Source organism: Cherax quadricarinatus, chromosome 47, assembly GCF_038502225.1.
Source record: "Cherax quadricarinatus isolate ZL_2023a chromosome 47, ASM3850222v1, whole genome shotgun sequence".
Classification (NCBI taxonomy): Eukaryota; Metazoa; Arthropoda; class Malacostraca; order Decapoda; family Parastacidae; genus Cherax; species Cherax quadricarinatus.
The window spans coordinates 12,600,478-12,620,334 of NC_091338.1; the positions used below are offsets into that span (position 1 = coordinate 12,600,478).

General features: G+C 41.3%; 1 protein-coding gene across 3 annotated transcripts in view; it reads right to left on the minus strand.

Annotated features, from left to right (window-relative positions):
- Positions 1-239: 239 nt before the first annotated feature.
- Positions 240-19,857, minus strand: part of LOC128696487 (PX domain-containing protein kinase-like protein) — a 130,340-nt gene continuing 110,722 nt past the window's right edge. The window contains exons 10-12 of one of the 3 annotated variants that reach the window (XM_070094688.1): positions 16,035-16,110; positions 15,485-15,509; positions 614-758 (exon numbers count right to left, since the gene is read on the minus strand). In XM_070094688.1, coding sequence (XP_069950789.1) covers positions 755-758; positions 15,485-15,509; positions 16,035-16,110 — 105 coding nt within the window. In that variant the 3' untranslated portion in view covers positions 614-754. Of the gene's footprint in view, positions 759-15,484; positions 15,513-16,034; positions 16,111-19,857 lie in introns of all 3 variants that reach the window. The other 2 variants (XM_070094687.1, XM_070094686.1) reach the window with 2 other exon arrangements.

Consider the following 19,857-nt stretch of genomic DNA (forward strand, 5'->3'; position numbering starts at 1 on the left):
GTCTGAGGAAGGAGACCGACAGGTCTAATTCCTCAGACCAAGAGCCTCTTCACCATGCCCAGGAGCCCCCCTTGAAGAGGAGAGATCACAAAAGTCTTTGGAATATTAATTATTTTCATTGTGGTTATACTGCATTCTTAGTAATAACAGGATAAGCTGATCCATCAGTTTTGAAAAAAAAAAAAAAGTTGGTTGTACAGGATGTGGTGATAGGGACATTTGTGTAAGGAAAGAGTTCCTTTAATGTCTTTTTTTTTTTTCACATAGTCATTAAAATTAACAATCCTTCATACTGTCGTTAAATTATATCAGACTTTTCAAACCTGTATAGATCACAATTATTAAAACTTGTAAAAAGCTTAATCATTCACATTACTGCAAATTACTTACTGATAGAGATGTATTTATACACCTGAGCATATTACTATTCTGAATTTAATCCTAGACAGAATTCATTAAAATATCAGTGATTTGTATCACAGTACCAGGTCCACTTTAGTCATACAGAGCCTAAATAATAGGTGCACTTCTGTCATTTGTATTGGTTTTCCTTAGACTCTTTTTTGTAAATGCACTGATGGCCAAAAGAAGTGCTGCATGTTCTTCGACCACATCTTGGGATTTACTGGAAAGGTCATCTGGGAATGAAGCAACAGAAGCTGGAGGAGGTGGTGGTGGTGGTGGTGGCAGCAGAAGTGGTGACGGAGATGATGGAGGACTTGTTTGTCCATCATTACTATTACAGTTTGTAGCCTCACCTATTGAGTAACAACAGACTTTCATTGGAATTTCAACACATCATTAAAAAATATTTAATACTTCTAAAATTCAGTCACAAAAATGGGAGATTTAAAATCTTTCAAATATCAACAAAAATGTCTAAGAACAGCTTGTTGTATTATTATAAAAGAGGGAAAGGGGGGAGGTATGAGCTAAAATGGCAAGGGTTATACAATGTATGGGAGGTAATCAGATTCAATCCAGGGGAAGAATAGGTCCACTTCTTTGGATCAAGAACACCTCACTGGCATCAGGGTGACCTCTTGATCCAAGGAACTGAACCTATCCTCCCTTTCCATGGATTGAACCTGACTGCCTTCTATTCCTCTGTGGGTTTAGTGCTCCCATGTAATTAAACCATATTTAGTCATTAATGTATTTATATTGGTAACTAGTGGCATTATATTTGAACAGGCCTCTCAAGAGAGGTGCCTTGACGTCACTGAGGGGCTACCGATTAAAAGAATTGCACCTATTCTCCATTTCCTTTGATTGAATTTGATTACCTCTCATTCCCAGGTGCTCAATGACCCCTATGGCTTAGAACTACCCAAGAATGCAATAATAATGTACTTGACCTAATATCTGTTGCCTCCTCCTTCATTTGTCTTTTGGACTTTCTTTACCTTTTCTGCCTTTGCCTTGGTAGGTTTTACATAAGAATGAAGCAACACTGCAGTAGGCCTACTGGCCCCATACAAGGTAGGTCCTTCTCAAAATCAACCATTCCCACCCACCTACTTATCCAACCTTTTCCCAAAGCTACCCAAGAATTTGCTTCAATACCTCAGGTATTAATCAAATTCAGCCCCTTTCACTTGTATATTGTCTAATCTTTTTAAAGCTAACCAAGGTTTTAGCTTCTATTACCCTACCTGGCAGATTGTTCCATGCACTGACAACTCTGAAAAACCAGTACTTTCCTATCTCCTTTATAAATCAAAACTTTAAATCTGTTATTTTGGGTTCTTTCTCGATTTGAAATCCTCAGTACTTTACCTATATCACATTTTTTATGCCAGTCCTCTGCTTTATATACCTCAATGATATCTCTGCCTCTCAAGAGTGAATTATTATTATTATAATAAAAAAGAAGTGCTAAGCCACAAGGGCTATACAGCTCAAGAGTGAAGAATCAAGGCTCTCTCCTCAAACGAGAGATTTCTTATACAGTGGATTATCAAAAAGAAGTGCTAAACCACAAGGGTTATACAGCGTTGCAGGGCAGGGAAGGAAAGGATGTAGGGGTAATGGGTAGCAAGAGGGATGATTATTAGGTTATGGAGTGCAGGGGTAGATTATTATAATAAAAAAGAAGCGCTAAGCCACAAGGACTATACAGCGCTGCAGGGCAGGAAGGAAGCGAGGGCATCAGGTGGCAAAAGGGAGATGGATGAGTAATAGGTTGCAGGGTAGTGGATGGTGAAAGGGTAAAGGGCAGCAAGAGACTGAACTAGAAAGGGGAGTGCGAAAAGTATCATCAGAGTTTGTGGATTAAATCAATCGTTGTCAAGAAGTCAATGAGAGAGTCAGGATTAAAGGAGGGTCCATCAGCAAGAAGGGAAGGTAAAGAGAGAGTAGTAGAACAAAGACGACGTTGGAGGTAAATTCTGTGTGCTCGTTGATAGAGAGGGCAGTCTAACAGAATGTGGCTAATCGATACTGGTACTTGACACTGCTCACAGAGAAGAACAGGGTGCCTCTCCATGAGAAAGACGAGTGTGGCCAATGCGAAGGCGGGAGAGAGTGGTCTCCCAACCTCGGCACTGATGACAAGAAGACGGCCTGTAACCTATGCTTGGTTTAATAGAATGAAGTTTGTTACCGAGCAAGAGTTGACCAACGTTGTTGCCAACGGGTGCAAAGGTGGGTAGCTATTGCAGCAAAATAGTCCAGAAATGGAACACCTCTATAGGAAATTGGTAGGTCATGTACTGCTGACCCCGCAGCAGTGTCTGCCTATTCATTGCCCTGTACGTCGACATGACCAGGGACCCAACAAAAAACAATATCTTTATGTTTGGTAGAGATACAGCGTAGCCAAAGTTGGATACGGAGAACTAGGGGATGAGATGTATCAAATTTTCGTATAGCCTGTAGAGCACTAAGGGAGTCTGAGACTACTACAAATGATGACACAGGCATAGATGCGATACGAATAAGTGCTGCAAGAATGGCATACAGTTCAGCAGTAAAAATGCTAGCTGAAGATAGTAAATGCCCCCGCACGACGCTGTCCGGAAACACTGCTGCGAATCCGACGCCGTCTGAAGACTTAGAGCCATCTGTGTACACAGCGGTGGCATGAGAATGGGAGTGGAAGTGATCAAGAAAAAGAGAGTGGGAAGCCACCGTAGGCAGTTGAGCTTTCGAGCAAGGGAGTGAGAAAGAACAGACCCGAACAGCCGGAACTTCCCAGGGGGGTAGGGAAAAGTGAGATGCTACATGAACATATAAAGGTGGTAATTGAAGGGAAGACAAGAGTGAATGTAGGCGAAGAGAAAAGGGACGGAGCAAACAGGGGCGGCGAACGAATAAAGAATGTCTACTAATATCGGTGACCATTCTATAAATGGAAGGATTGTGTAGATCGTGAGAGCGTACATAGTAGCGAAGGCAATGGGCATCACGGCGATCAGACAAGGATGGAACATTCGCTTCTGTATAGAGGCTCTCAACAGGGGAAGAGCGAAAAGCACCAAGGCACAAACGTAATCCTTGGTGTTGGATAGAGTTAAGGCTAGAGAGAGTAGCAGGAGAGGCAGCCGAATAAATCTGGTCACCATAATCGAGTTTCGATAAAACGAGGACTGAATGTAGGCGAAGCAGAGTTCGACGATCAGCTCCCCAGGAAAGATGAGCAAGGGTTTTAAGAAGGTTTAGCCGGCTGTGACAAGTTGCCTTCAGAGAGGTAATGTGAGGTTTCCAGGATAACCGATGGTCAAAGAGAAGGCCTAGAAACCTGACTGTATCACGTTCGGGGATACAGGAGCCATAGAGATACAAAGGATGATCGGAGATAACAGAGCGTCTAGTGAAAGTAATTTGGTGAGTTTTGGTACTTGAAAATTTAAACCCATGCGTGGTGGCCCAAGTGGAAACACGGTCGACCGCATGCTGGAGAGAAACTGCAATAAGGTGACAGTCAGCGCCTGCACAAGCAATAGCGAAGTCATCAACATAGAGTGATGACCAAATATTGGGTGGAAGAACAGAGGCCAAATCATTTATAGCAAGGAGAAAAAGTGTTGTGCTTAGAACACATCCCTGAGGGACACCTCCAGCTTGGACGAAGTCCGGGGAAAGAACATTATTGACTCGAACACGGAAATGTCTGTCAGTTAAAAAGTTCTTAAGGAAGGATGGTAGATTGCCTCGGAGGCCTAAGGAATGGGCCTGGGCCAAAATATTATACCTCCAAGTTGTGTCATATGCCTTCTCAAGGTCAAAAAATATGGCAATAACAGTGATTATTCGCAAAGGCATTACGAACATACGTATCCAAGCGTAGTAAGGGGTCTATGGTAGAACGACCCTTACGAAAGCCATATTGACTAGCGGTGAAACTGTTGTGTGTCTCTAAATACCACATTAAACGTCGATTTACGAGACGTTCCATCACTTTGCAAACTGCACTAGTAAGAGCGATGGGGCGATAGTGGGAGGCATCATGTCCTGTAGTACCCAGTTTGCGGAAAGGGAGAACAATGGCAGGTTTCCACAGCTGGGGAAGAACTCCTTGTGCCCAAATAAGATTGAAGAGGTGTAAGAGGACTACAAGGGCTGACCGATGTAAATGTTGTAACATACGAATATGAATGTCGTCAGGCCCAGCTGCCGATGATCGGCAAGCTGAGAGCGTTGCCTCCAGTTCTTGAAGTGTAAAAGGCACATTATACTGTTCTTCTCTGAGAGAAGAAAAGTCCAAGGGTACTAACTCTCTGGCAGACTTTGAGGAAAGAAACGAGGGGCATAGATGGAGCCCTCGGGAAATACGGACCAGATGTGTGCCAAGTTCAATGGCAACATCGAGAGGGTTTGCTACATCAACACCAGCGACCCGGAGAACAGGAGCCGGGTCAGGAGAGTATTTACCACTCAATTTCTTCACTTTTTTCCAGACTGCACTCATAGAAGAAGCAGAGGTGATGGTGGAAACATAGTCTCGCCAACAAGTGCGTTTAGCTTCACAGATGACACGGCGAGCGATCGCACGCTTCTGCTTAAAATCAAGAAGTCTCTCAGCGTTCTATTGTACCGGTACCTGCCCCATGCAGCACGTTTCAAACGTACTGCACGAGCACAAGCAGGAGACCACCAAGGCACGCACTTCTGAGAATGCCTGCCTGAGGTTTGGGGAATAGAATGAGAAGCTGCAGTATAAACTGACGTCGAGAAGATGTGTAGGAGCTCATCAATGGAGGATGAAGAAGGAACCTCACTAAAAGCAGTGAGGTTTGAGTAAAGATCCCAATTTGCCCGATCAAATTGCCAGCGAGGGCTACGGAAAGGTGGTGAATGGGAAGGAGAAGTAAGAATGATCGGAAAATGATCGCTGTCATGTAAGTCCGGTAGAACAGACCAGGTGAAGTCTAGTGCAGTGGAGGAAGAGCAGACTGATAGATCAATGCAAGAGAGAGTATGAGTACGAGGATCAAAATGGGTGGGAGTACCCATATTTAAAACATGGAGGGGGTGAGAGGCGAGAAAAACCTCCAACTGGATGCCACGTGAGTCACAATGAGACCCAACCCCAGAGGAAGTGGTGGGCATTAAAATCACCAAGTAACAGAAGTGGTGGTGGTAAGGATGAAACAAGAAAGGCGAAGTCTGGGATAGAAAATGCTCGAGAAGGATAGAGATATAAAGAACATATTGTAAACCACTTATTCAAGTGGATACGGGCTGCAGTGTAATGCAGCGAGGTATGGACAAATAGTTGACAGTACGGAATATCATTGCATAGAAGAAGGGCACTTTCATTAAAGGTCCCATCTGAGAAAGGATCCGAAGAATACAATAAATTATAGCCTGAGATAGGTTGGAAGACAGCCAAGTGTAATTTTGGTTCTTGTAAGCAAGCACCAACAGGGGAAAACCTGGAAAGCAACATCTGAAGCTCACCCCGATTACCCCTGAGGCCGCGGATATTCCACTGTAAATAGGCCATGATTGGCGATGAAGAAAATACCAGGAATCTGTAGGTAAAGGCACCTACGGACTAGAGGGGTTAGAAAAGTCAACGTGTGGTGGCATTGGAAGACGTTCAAGTAGCGAAGGAACGGAGCGTTGCGAAGAATGGGGTTGTGAAGATGGAAGAGAGGGAAGAGAAGGAACAGGAAGTGAATCAGTGTCCACTGAAGGTTTAGTCTCTGCAATATATTCTGAAATGGCTTCAAGTGTTTCTGAATTCAAAGATGTATGGGAGACCATATTGGAGATAGGAGGAGGAGGGTGAGTAAAGATTGGGACAGTAATGGACTGTACCAAAGTAGAGGGGGAGGGAAGAGTGTAAGGGACCGGAGATGAAGTGTGGGGGGGGGGACAGAAGAGGCAGTAACCTGGGAGGTGGCAGAAGAGGGAGAAATTTGGGAGGGGATGGGGGTGGAAGGCATAGTACGAGGAGGAGGGTGAATCTCCACACTTGTAATAGAGCCAGATTATTATTATAATCAAAAAGAAGCGCTAAGCCACAAGGGCTATACAGCGCTGCAGGGTAGGGAAGGAAGCGAGGGTATTGGATGGCAGAAGGGAGGAGGGATGATCAGCAAGTTACAGAAAACAGCGGGGCAGGGGATAGTACGGGGGTAGAGGGTAGCAAGAGATTGAAGTAGAAAGGGCTGAAGGTATCAGAATTTGTGTAGTAAGTCAGTTGTCAAAAAGTCAATGAGAGAGTCCGGATGAAAGGTGGGTCCATCAGCGAGAAGGGAAGGTAAAGAGAGAGCAGCGGAGCGAAGACGATGACAGAGGTAAATTCTGCGTGCTCGTTGATAAAGTGGGCAGTCCAACAGAATGTGGCTGACTGATAATGGAGCTTGGCAATTCTCACAGAGAGGAGCAAGACGCCTCTCCATGAGATATCCATGAGTAAGACGAGTATGGCCAATGCGAAGACGGGAGAGAGTAGTCTCCCAACCTCGACACTGGTGATAAGAAGACGGCCAGTAACCTATACTCGGTTTAATAGATCGAAGTTTGTTGCCAAGCATAGTAGACCAACGTTGTTGCCAACGGGTGTGAAGGTGGGAATATATTGCAGCAAAATAGTCCATAAATGGAATACCTCTATAAGAAACTGGTAGGTCATGTACTGCTGACCGCGCAGCAGTGTCTGCCTGTTCATTGCCCTGTACGTCAACATGACCAGGGACCCAACAAAAAACAATATCTTTATGCTTGGAAGAGATGCGGCGTAGCCAAAGTTGGATACGGAGGACTAAGGGGTGAGGTGTATCAAATTTCTGTATAGCCTGTAAAGCACTAAGGGAGTCTGAGACAACCACAAATGATGACACAGGCACAGATGCAATACGGATAAGTGCTGCAAGAATGGCATACAATTCAGCAGTAAAGATACTAGCCGAAGATAGTAAATGCCCTCCTACGACACTGTCCGGAAACACTGCTGCGAATCCTACGCCATCAGAAGACTTAGAGCCATCTGTGTACACTGCAATGGCATGAGAAAGAGTGGAAGTGGTCAAAAAAAAGAGAGCGGGAAGCTACCGTAGACAGTTGGGCTTTCGAGCAAGGGAGTGAGAAAGAACAGACTCGAACATCTGGAACTTCCCAGGGGGGTAGGGAAAAGGGAGATGCTACATGAACATAGAGAGGTGGTAATTGAAGAGAAGACTAGAGCGAATGTAGGCAAAGGGAGAAGGGACGGAACAAACAGGGGCGGCGAACAAATAAAGAATGTCTACTAATATCGGTGACCATTCTATAAATGGAAGGATTGCGGAGATTATGAGAGCGTACATAGTAGCGAAGGCAATGGGCATCACGGCGATCGGATAAGGATGGAACGTTCGCTTCTGCATAGAGGCTCTCAACAGGGGAAGAGTGAAAAGTACCACCTAGTTTATAAATATGAGGGTTATTTTCATTCCCAAGGATTAAAACTTCACACTTGTCCACACTGAACTACATCTGCCACTTTTCAGACATTAATTTGTCCAAATATTCCTGAAGTTCAATAGTATCTCCTCATCAGCGAATTTACTCGCGTCACTTATTCCTTCATCAAAGTCATTAATGTAATGAACAACAATGGGCCTAAACCTGATCCTTGAGGAATGCCACTAATGAATGGACACCATTCAGATTTCACCCCATTTATGAAGACTTTGCTTTTTATTGGCCAGTCATGCCTTGATCCATGTTAGAACCTTTTAACAGTCTTTTGAGGTTCTCTATAGAAAGCTTTACTAAAATTCAAATAAACATCATATTTTTTATCGCGGTCCACTATCCCAAATACTTTTTTTTAAAGCTCAGGAAATCCGTCAGGCAGGAACACCCTTCAGTAAAGCCGTGCTGTGACGCATTAATCATATGCTCAACAAGGTTACTGTATTATATTGGCCAAAACTTACTAACAATTTGCCTACCATCGACATAGGCCCACTGGGCGGCAATCTGATGGAATCAACTTATCCCAATTTAAAGATAGGAATTACATTAGCCATCTTCCACATCTCTGGCACACCACTTCAGAGTGGTGTGTTAAATAGGCTTGTTAGTGGCTGACTAAATTCCCACTTGTACTCTTTAAATACCCTTCAAAACAATTCACTGAGGCCTGGGGACCTATTTTGTCAATGGCTGTCTACTTGTTCTATAACCATATCCATCATGACTAATCGAGACTCACGAAATCGTAATGACACGATTGCAAACAAACCATACCCCGGCCGGGATTGAACCCGCGGTCAGAGAGTCTCAAAACTCCAGCCCGTCGCATTAGCCACGGTCTAGCTGGTCTAGTGGCTAACGCGACGGGCTGGAGTTTTGAGAGACTCTGACTGCGTGTTCAATCCCAGCTGGGGTATGGTTCATCATGACTAATATTAATTTGTTTTCTTTAGGATCTGTATAATTATCATATATGTGTTCTTATGTGAATACTGACAAGTAGTAACAAATAAAAAGAGAGCACATTTCCTGCTCATTATTTGTAAGCTGTCCAGACCTAGTTCTCAGAGATCCTATTTTTTCCCTGATTTTTGTCTTATACACTTGAAAGAACCCTTTCTCATTTGTCTTCAATTCACTATTATTATAATAAAAAAAGAAGCGCTAAGCCACAAGGGCTATACAGCTTCGATTCACTAGCTACTCTAATTTCATAGTCACGTTCAGCCTTTCTAACTCCCTTCTTTACCTCTCTTTTAATATAGATATATTGGCCAGTAAGGTTATCTTCTCTTCTGATGTGCCTATATATTTCTCTTCTGTCCTAATAGATGCTTCAGTCTCCTATTTATCCATCTGGGATGAAAAGGAGTATGCTTTGTAATGAGGGTTTTTGTCCCTTGTGGGTTTTGTCATATGGCTATTGGCCAGTAGCCCCCTTTTTTTAAAACTACCATTGCTAATTCTTTCACTACTACTACTACCACCTCATTACTATTATCACTGCTATGCTACCACCACTACTACTACTACACTCTTTACCCCCCTCCCCCCCAATTCTGTCTTCTGGCCTTCTCTGCCTTTTTCTCATTCAGTTGTGATTTGACAATGGTCCAGGACAGACCAAAACATCCTAAAGTTTCTAAGTGTGGCTTTCTGGTGAAATGTATGACCCCTACAGTTTAGTGTTTCCCAGAAATCATTTGAAGTTAAAAATACTGAAGTTTTATCAATTACTGCAAAGACTTGGTTGACAACAGAAAAAAAGTTGTTGGGTGTACTGAGTATGTTACAAAAAAAAACTTTTTTACATTGTTCTTTGACAATAATAAGTGTTATTAATTTCATGCAAGAATAAATAGCCATACTTAACCCTTAAACTGTCTAAATGTAGATCTATGTTCACTTGTGTAGAGCTTCGATTTTTTTTTTTTTTAAAGAGTGCATTTTTCTACATGTTAGGATTAAAAAAAATTTAGGGTCAGTACTTACTGAGATATAAGCCTGTGAAGTTAGCACTGGATGCTCACCTGACGTTAACATCAACTCCTGTGCTGGCAGAAGTGTTGCCGATATACCCTTTTTATTTTAATTTATATATTTTTTATGTTCTGATAATTACAATTTATAATAGTTCTTGTGATTTCATAGCCAATCTTTGTTCTGACACAAATATTATTAGGTCCTGAAATAGCACTCAACTAGTCACAATCACACCAACAGGTGAACATTTTCACCTGCCTGGGTCATTTATTGTCTAGAAATATATACAAAGTATAGGTCCCAGCAATGTTTTAGACACGCTAGAGTATACCTTGAAGCATGGTGTTATGACAAGTGTCAGTAAACTTTTGACAGGCAGACACTTGATGAAGGTACACTCATGGAACCCTGCTTTATTTGTGTTCACTGTTACACACAAACATGTCTGTCTGTCTGTCTGTGTCTAGCTCTGCTTATCTGTCTTTTTGTCTGCCTGGAGTATATATGAAATTCCTTGAAGAATGGCGTTATGAAAAGTGTCGGTAAAAACTGTTGACAGCTCAGTGACACTTGATAAATGCACACTGCTCCAGCTAACCCTCGCTTTATTTGTTTTCACAGTTACACACAAACATGTCTGTCTGTATCTGTCTAGCTCTGCTCATCTGTCATTCTGTTTGCCTGTGCGTGTGTCTGTGTCTGCTTGTCTGTCTGTTGGTTTATAAGCTGCTCCCTGATCCCTGAGCAAGTAAAAATGCATATTGCATCATGGATATTTATGTCTTATATCTGCAAGTCACCCTGCCTCGGTGGGAGACGACCGACTTGTTGAAAAAAAAAAAAAATCTGCAAGCACAGTATAGCACTGTCTTGAATTCCTGGATTATCCTACGTAATTTACACTATGTATAATAACTGTACTTGTGTGTACATGTGAGAGAGAGAGAGAGAGAGAGAGAGAGAGAGAGAGAGAGAGAGAGAGAGAGATAAGATTAGATAAGATTTCGTTCGGATTTTTAACCCCGGAGGGTTAGCCACCCAGGATAACCCAAGAAAGTCAGTGCGTCATCGAGGACTGTCTAACTTATTTCCATTGGGGTCCTCAGTCTTGTCCCCCAGGATGCGACCCACACCAGTCGACTAACACCCAGGTACCTATTTGCTGCTAGGTGAACAGGACAACAGGTGTAAGGAAACGTGTCGAAATGTTTCCACCCGCCGGGAATCGAACCCGGGCCCTCCGTGTGTGAAGCGGGAGCATTAGCCACCAGGCCACCGGGCCACCAGATATATAGATATATATAGAGAGATATATATAGAGAGATATATAGAGAGATATATAGAGATATATATAGAGAGATATATAGAGAGATATAGACAGAGACAGCCAGCCAGCCTGCCGAATACATAAAAAAGAAGGAACACTGCAGCAGGCCTACTGGCCCATGCAAAGCAGGTCCATGTCACATCCCCCCCCAGGCTTAGACCAATGACCCACCTAGTCAGGTCACATCCACTGAAGGAAGGAGCATGGCATCAGACCTAGTTAGCACAAGCTAGTCAGGTCCAACTCACACCCACCCACACCCACTTGTGTTTATCTAACCTATTTTTACTTTCCTCTTAAAAGAATCAAAGAATCCCTGGTATTTGGACAGTTTAAGGGTTAAAATATCCTTTAAATATATTTTTTTAAACTTACCTTTACATATAAAAAGTAACATTGGTGTTATAACAAAAAGCTGGAAATATGACCCATTCTAATTCGGCAAGTAAGAAGCACATACAGCAGTGTGCATATTAACTGGGACAGTGATGAAATAAGATATTTGGGATTTTTTTTTTTTTTTTTTAAATACACAACAATAAGACAGACTATTGATTTAATAAGGGATATGACTACCCTTTGCTTTTAAAAGCATTGCTGCATGCTTTGGCATAGAATTGATCAGTGTTGAACATATTTTGGCAAGTTTGTCGTCATGGTACCAGGTTCTAATACCAACAACAATTAGCTTATCCACAGGTGAACAGTCCTGTTTCATGATGCTGTGTTTGGTTATTAACCATTGATTCTCAATTGGGTTGAGGTCAGGAGAGTTTCCAGGCCAATTTAAAACACTTAGCCCACTCTCTTTGAAGAATCTCAGCAGTTTTCTGGAAGTGTGACATGGAGCAACATCTTGCTGGAAAATGACTTCTCCATCAGGAAAGTTTCTATCCACAATGGGAAGCAAATGAGTTGCCAGAATTGACTTGTATTTGTCACTGTTCATCGTTCACTCAAGGTCTAGGTCCTTTAGCAGTAAAACTATCCCAAAATGTCTTCTCAGGTGGACGTTTTGGCATCTGTTGAATGTGTCCATTCCAAAGAGGTTTGCCTTTGCTCTGTCTCACTACTGCTGATCTGTACCCATACATTTGTTGTCTATTCAGTATGACTGAGTGCCCAACACAGCAATTTTTCTAAATAGCAGCAATCAATAATTGTTTTTTTACCAGCTTTCTGGCAGTTTTGCCAACTTCAAGGAGCCTTCAGTAAACAGTTGAAGAATTAACATTTATGCCAGCAGAAGTCAAATCTTTCTGTAGATCTTTGCTGGTTTTCTCGGGATCCTTCACACTATTTTTTATGATAAGGTTATCATCATGAAGTGTTGTCTTGTATTTTCTTCCACATCTTCCTCAATGCAGCACTCCCCAATCACCAGTGTCATCGGCTCTCTTCAGAATCTGACCAACAGTCGACTTTGCTAGGCTCATATTTTTGGCAATCTGTCTGATTCTCAAATCAGCATGTTTTCTAAGAGATATAATACTTGCATGCTTCCTAGGTGTAACAGCCATCATGAATTTCAGCAGTGATCATGAATTGAAAGAGAGAATTTGGCAAAACCACATTCACTCACAGAGCACCCTTGCAGGAATAGCTTTACAGAACAACAGCTGTTGTAGCATTGATGAGAGTTGCAGGGTAACACCACATCTGGATGGTTGCCAGAAGTTGGAAGCAAACTTTCCTGAAAAGAAAAGAAACCAAACTACATTAACCCTTTCACTGTCGAGACCCCTGCTCACCAACTTGCTCTCAGTGTCGAAGAATTTAACGACAACAAAAGTGCGAAATTTGATGGAAAACTTACGGAATTACGCTCTCATTAAGTTAAAATGTTCTTGGATATGTATATGCATTGGCAATTTTACCCATTTTGAGGCCTATTTTTGGCCAATTCCACTGTTCCAGTCGACCAAACTCATAGCTATTTTGCTTGAACTCCATTTGTTCTATCAACTGAGTACAAGAAACCGCCCAATAAAGTGGTCAGAAATTGGCAATTTGGCCAATTTCCTGCAAATTTCAAAAGATACCAATTTCAAAATAGGGTCCAGAATAAACAATGCAAACATTCCTGGCACTAAAGTAACATTTTTCTGTTCATTAGTAATGTTTCTAGGTCCCTCTTATATTACTCTTGCTTTCCATTTTTAATTTTTATTCACACAAAAAAATAGAAGATTTACTGTTATGCAGACTACTGCATTGTAATAATTGTATAAATAATGTCAACTCATTCGTGACTACATATTACACTGGCCAGTTGGACACATACTGGATGGTAATGTCATTTGTTTACTCGAACATCAGCAAAAATTGAACATTTCCACTACTTTGAGCTCAATTTCAAGGTACGTTTCATCGTGAAACCAATTAAAATCACCTCTATTTCTGTAATATATCCTCCATTCTATCAAATGAGACCAAGAAAACGAGAATACAATCATAAATACCATATGAAAATACACATCAAATTCGGCATTTTAAACCAAAAACATGGTTGGAGTTTATTTTTCTCATTATGCACTGCATGCTGCAGGATTTTTTTTATACTGCACACACTGACCATGCAGACCCATTCTCTCACATGTAGGTGTACCAGCTTTCTCCCACTAGATCTGAATCCACTAGAATTTTGGCATACAGTGGAACCTTGGTTTTCGTGATTAGTCCATTCACAAAGTCTGATGAAAACTGAATTGTATAATAATTGAAGCAATAATTCCCATAAGAAATAATGTAAATCCAATTAATCCATTCCAGACACCCAAAAATATTAACAAAATTACATTTTATAGAGAATAACTATAGTTTTACATACAGAAAACAATGAGAAATAAATATCAATGACTAATGAAATGGATAAATGAACATTTAACATCACTTTTACCTTTATTGGAGACTCTTATTGGCATATGGAAGATGGCAAGGAGGGGAGAGGGAAGAGGACAGGTTATTGTTTGGAAGGGGGAATCCCTGTCCATAAGGAATTCAGGTTCAAGGCTCTATCTGGGGTTACTTCCCTTCTTTCTTTTACTGGCACTAGGACCAGCTTGAGAGTCACTGGACCCCTGTCGCACAAAAAATCTGTCCAGAGAGGTCTGTTTCTGGCGTCTCTACGCTTTGCCTAATATGGGACAAGGAATTGTCATTGAGCATGTTGCAGACACGGCTTGCAACAGGCATTTTCTTTGCGAGATCCGCATGCAACTGCCTTGCCTTTTCGCGAATTATCGCCTCCAAAACACTATCTCCCACTGACTGCTTATCGTTAATCCACACCAACAACAACTTCTCAACGTCTTTAATTGTTTACAATCTCTGTTTCCTTATCACATTTACCCCTTTCGCAACATCAGCTTCCTTGATTTCTTTGCCAGGATGGAACTAATCGCTGATGCGAACTTCCCGTACATCCTGGCAAGATCGGCTACGTGTATGTCACTTTCGTACTTTGCTATGAGTTCTTGAATTGTATTGTGTTTCTTGCCTTCTTTATCAAAAGGCTGGCACTCAGAACTTTCTTTGGCCCCATGGTGGCTTATTTAGCAGTCGCACTCAATAAGCAAGCACAAAAACAACGGATTATTACGAAATGTTTTGAATGAAAGCATGAGGTGATGCTCATTCAATGAGAAACAAAGGCAGACTGAGTCATGAATGCATGGGATGCTTTGTGTGGGTGCTCGATTCTGGGAAACGAGTGGCCGAGTCATGCGGGCAGGCAGACGAGTTTGGTACAGACCATTTTCAACTGTACGAAAACCAAGCGGATGTATGAAAACTGGGACAAAATTTTGACAAAAAAAAAAAAAAAAGTCGTCAAAAACTGAATTGTACGAAAACCGAGGCTTGACTGTATTAATATGTCACCGACACTGGCTTGTAAGCCGTACCTATATGTCACAGACAGTGAAAAAGGTTAATTAAGCGGGAGACTGACATATGAAATAATCACAAAACTTACTTCTGTCCCAATTATTTCGCACACTACTGTATAGTTTCTAAGCAAAAATTTTAATGCAGCACATTATACTATGCTTTGCTTTTGTTATACAAATCGCCCAGCACAATAAAGGTTGTATATGGATACAGACAGATCAACACAAATACTACTACTATACAGTGTTCTACCATTATTGTATTAAGTAATGAAGTAACCTGCGCAAGTTAAGAAAATATATTATTGAGCAAGGCATCTTTCCAAGCTATCAAAGCAATATGAATCATGCACAACTGAATTATACTGACCGTCTGATGTTCATGTCTTGTTGTGCTGCTACAAGGAAAAGAAATTGAATTAAGTGATAATATAATGAACATCTGAATAAAATTTATATAAAAGGAATCTCACTTTCAATCTAGCTGTTACAAAGCTGTACATGGTACAAGGCTTTTTAATGCCCCTTACTACACACCAGTGAAAGGCTCTTGATTCAAGGAATTGGGCCTGGCCTCCCTTTCCTTGAACTGAGTTCCAACTGCCTAATTTTCCCAGGCACTGTATAACCCCTATGGGTTTATTGCTTCCCCCCCTCATGAATGCAATAATCTCCACTCCTTTATTTTTTACATAAAACATTGTGCAATGTGGATAGTATATATTTACTCTCAAATCTCATCATAAAGTGCCTGTCACAACTCCAATATTCCTAGGAAATTAAACATTATCCATTAATTTTGATAAGAGACAACAACAGGTAAAGATGTGAGTGGGTAGGTGATAGATTTCATTACTTATTTACATACTGTATTATGTTACTGTATATCATATCAAGAGAAGGTTCAGCACACTTCTTACCAGAATTGCTCTTGAAATCTCCAGATGATCTTTGATTATTTTTTGCTAACAAATCATTAGTCTCTAGATGTAAATTCTGAAAAAAAAAATAGCAATATACAAGTTTTTATGGGGTTATAAAAATAAAGTATGGTACATGATTTTTTTTTTTTTTTGAAATGCAAGGTCAAAAATTTTAATGTGGAATAGCAGAAGTAAATTTGAAAATTAAGTGATATAACTGCTCTAATAATGTGTAAAATTATTAAATATATGTGCTGTATTACTAGCATCTATATATACATATTTTTTTTTCAACAAGTCGGCCGTCTCCCACCAAGGCAGGGTGACCCAAAGAGAAAGAAAATCCCCAAAAAGAAAATACTTTCATCATCATTTAACACTTTCACCTCACTCACACATAATCACTGTTTTTGCAGAGGTGCCCAGAATACAACAGTTTAGAAGCATATACGTATAAAAATACACAATACATGCCTCCAAACTGCCAATATCCCTCCTTTAGTGTGTGTGTGTGATATATATATATATATATATATATATATATATATATATATATATAGTTAGTGGTCCCTCGTTCGTAATTAATCCGTTCCTGGAGCCATTACTATAAACGAAATTTACGATTTACGAATCAATTTTCCCCATAAGAAATAATGTAAATACAATTAATCCGTTCCTGTCACCCAGAAGTATTAAAACAAAAAAATTTTTAACATGAAATATGCATGTAGTACATAAACAATACAATGGGAAATGATGAATGAAACATTAACAGCATAACACTTACCTTTATTGGAGATTCTTCTTAGTGTATGGGAGACTGGAGGAGGAGAGAGAGTGGATTGTTTATAGTTTGGAAGGGGAATCTCCTTTCATCAACACCTCAGGTACAATTTGCTTTTCTGGGGTTGCTTCTCTTCTCTGTTTCTTAATGCCACTAGGACCACCTTGAGAGTCACTGGAGTCCTGTCTCACAAAATAACTGTGGAGAGAGCTCTGTTTCTGGCGTCTCTTTAACACTTCCCTAAAATGGCCCAGGACTTTGTCACTGTACATGTTGCCAAATTGGCTTGCAACAACCTTGTTAGGGTGATGTTTCTCCATAAAGCTTTCCATCTTACCCCACATAGTAAAAATCTCTTTAATTTCTGAAGAAGGCACCTTCTTCCATCTCTCTTCCTCCTCCTCTGCAGCAAGATTCTGAGCTGCGATGTGTTGCTCTTCCTGCTGAAGCTCTTGCAGCTCCTCAGTGGTGAGCTCTTCATTGTGGTCTTCCACCAATTCTTCCACATCCTCCAAACTCACATCCAATCCCATGGAACTCCCCAGTGCCACAATTGATTTTACAACAGACATAGGCTCATTAGGGTCAGTCCCAAATTCTTCAAAATCCCTCTTGTCGACACAATCTGGCCACAATTTTCTCCATGCAGAGTTCAAAGTCCTGGTAGTCACTCCCTCCCAAGCCATACCTATAAGGGTTATGCAGTGGAGGATGCTGAAGTGTTCTCTCCAAAATTCCCTTAGGGTCAAGTGAGTGTCTGTGGTCACAGTCAAGCACCTGTGAAACATTGCTTTTGTGTAGAGTTTTTTAAAGTTTGCAATAACCTGCTGGTCCATGGGTTGGAGGAGAGGAGTGGTATTCGGGAGCAAGAACTTTACTGTGATGAACCCAAACTCCTCGAAAATTAGGTCATCCAAGTTTGGAGGATGAGCAGGTGCATTGTCCATTACTAGCCGGCACTTGAGATCCAATTTCTTTTCCAGGAGATACTCCTTCACACTAAGGCCAAACACTTCATTGAACCACTCGACGAAAATTTCCCTCGTGACCCATGCCTTACTACAGTGGACCCCCGGTTAACGATTTTAATCCGTGCAAGAGGGGTAATTGTTATGCGAAATAATCGTTATGTGAATGAATTTTCCCCATAAGAAATAATGGAAATAAAATTAATCCGTGCAAGACACCCAAAAGTATGAAAAAAAAAATTTTACCACATGAAATATACATTTTCCCACACACAAAGAGAAGGATACATGCACAATAGTAGAGTAGTACATGCACAGTATATATTGTGCATGTACTACTCTACTAAATGAAGAATAAATGACACTTACCTTTATTGAAGATGCAGCAATGACTGATGAGACACTGTGTCCTGGGAGTGCCTTTTCCTCCTGAGTACTGTAGGTCCTGTTTGGCATTTTCTTCCAGAACAGGCCATATCACACTGTGTATGCCACTACGATTCTTAAATCTCTCAAACCAACCTTTGCTGGCTTTAAATTCACCAATATGAGCACTAGTTCCAGGCATTTTTCCCTGTTCACCTGGATGTTAGTCGACTTGTGTGGGTTGCATCCTGGGAGACGAGATTAAGGACCCCAATGGAAATAAGTTAGACAGTCTTCGATGACACTGACTTTTTTGGGTTATCCTGGGTGGCAAATCCTCTGGGGTTAATTGTTTCTTGGTATTCTCAATAAGCCACACCAACAACGGTGCTACAGCAGCAGCAGCAGCTGACAGTGCACCAGCAGCAGCAGCTGACAGTGCAGCAGCAGCAGCAGCTGTACCACCAATAGTAGCGATGGTTGATTGGGGTTTATTATACAACCTGGCCAGCTCGGAGACATGCACTCCACTTTCATACTTATCAATGATCTTTTTCTTCATCTCTATTGTAATTCTCACCCTTATTGCTGTAGGGTTGGCACTAGAAGCTTTCTTGGGGCCCATGGTCACTTATTTTCCAGAAAAAGCACCGTAAACACTGTAATAATACGAAATATTCCGATTGTATGCTTGGATGTTACCGCGGAGGCTGGCTGGTAAACAATGCCACCGGCGGAACATGTGAGCGTGGCTCAGGCCGCACATTGGACGCGTCTCGGACGAAAATCGGTAAGCGGGTTTTTAAGCGGTATGTGAGGCAAAATTTTTGCAATTAAAGTAAGCGGTATGCGAAATAATCGCTATGTGATGCCATCGTTATGCGGGGGTCCACTGTATTAGATTTCCAAAACACACACAATTTACTCTTCATAACATTGTTTTTCCTGAACACACTGGGATTTTCAGAATGGTACACTAGTAATGGCTTCACTTTGAAATCCCCACTAGCATTAGCACAGAACATTAGCGTCAGCCTGTCTTTCATAGGCTTGTGTCCTGGCATTGCCTTTTCCTCTTGTGTAATGAAGGTCCTCTTTGGCATTTTCTTCCAAAAGAGGCCTGTTTCGTCACAATTGAACACTTGTTCAGGTTTCAGTCCTTCAGCCTCTATGTACTCCTGGAATTCATGCACATATTTTTCAGCCGCCTTGTGGTCCGAACTGGCAGCCTCACCATGCCTTACCACACTGTGTATGCCAGTACGGTTCTTAAATCTCTCAAACCAGCCTTTGCTGGCCTTAAATTCACTCACTTCACCACTATTTGCAGGCAATTTCTTTACCAAATCTTCATGCAACTGCCTAGCCTTTTCACAAATAAACGAAATTATAAGAGTATCTCCTGCTAATTGTTTCTCATTTATCCACACCAATAATAACTTCTCAACCTCTTCCAGTACTGGTGATCTCATTTTTGTCAGCGTAGTTACTCCCTTCACAACAACAGCATCCTTTATTTCCTTTTTCTTGGCCACTATGGAACATAAGGTTGTGTAGGGTTTCTTATACATCCTGGACAGTTCGGCCACACTTGTACCACTTTCATATTGTTCAATGATGGTTTTCTTAAATTCAATCGTATTTCTCACCTTCTTTACCACAGGCTTGGTACTAGGAGCTTTCTTTGGAGCCATGGTAGCTT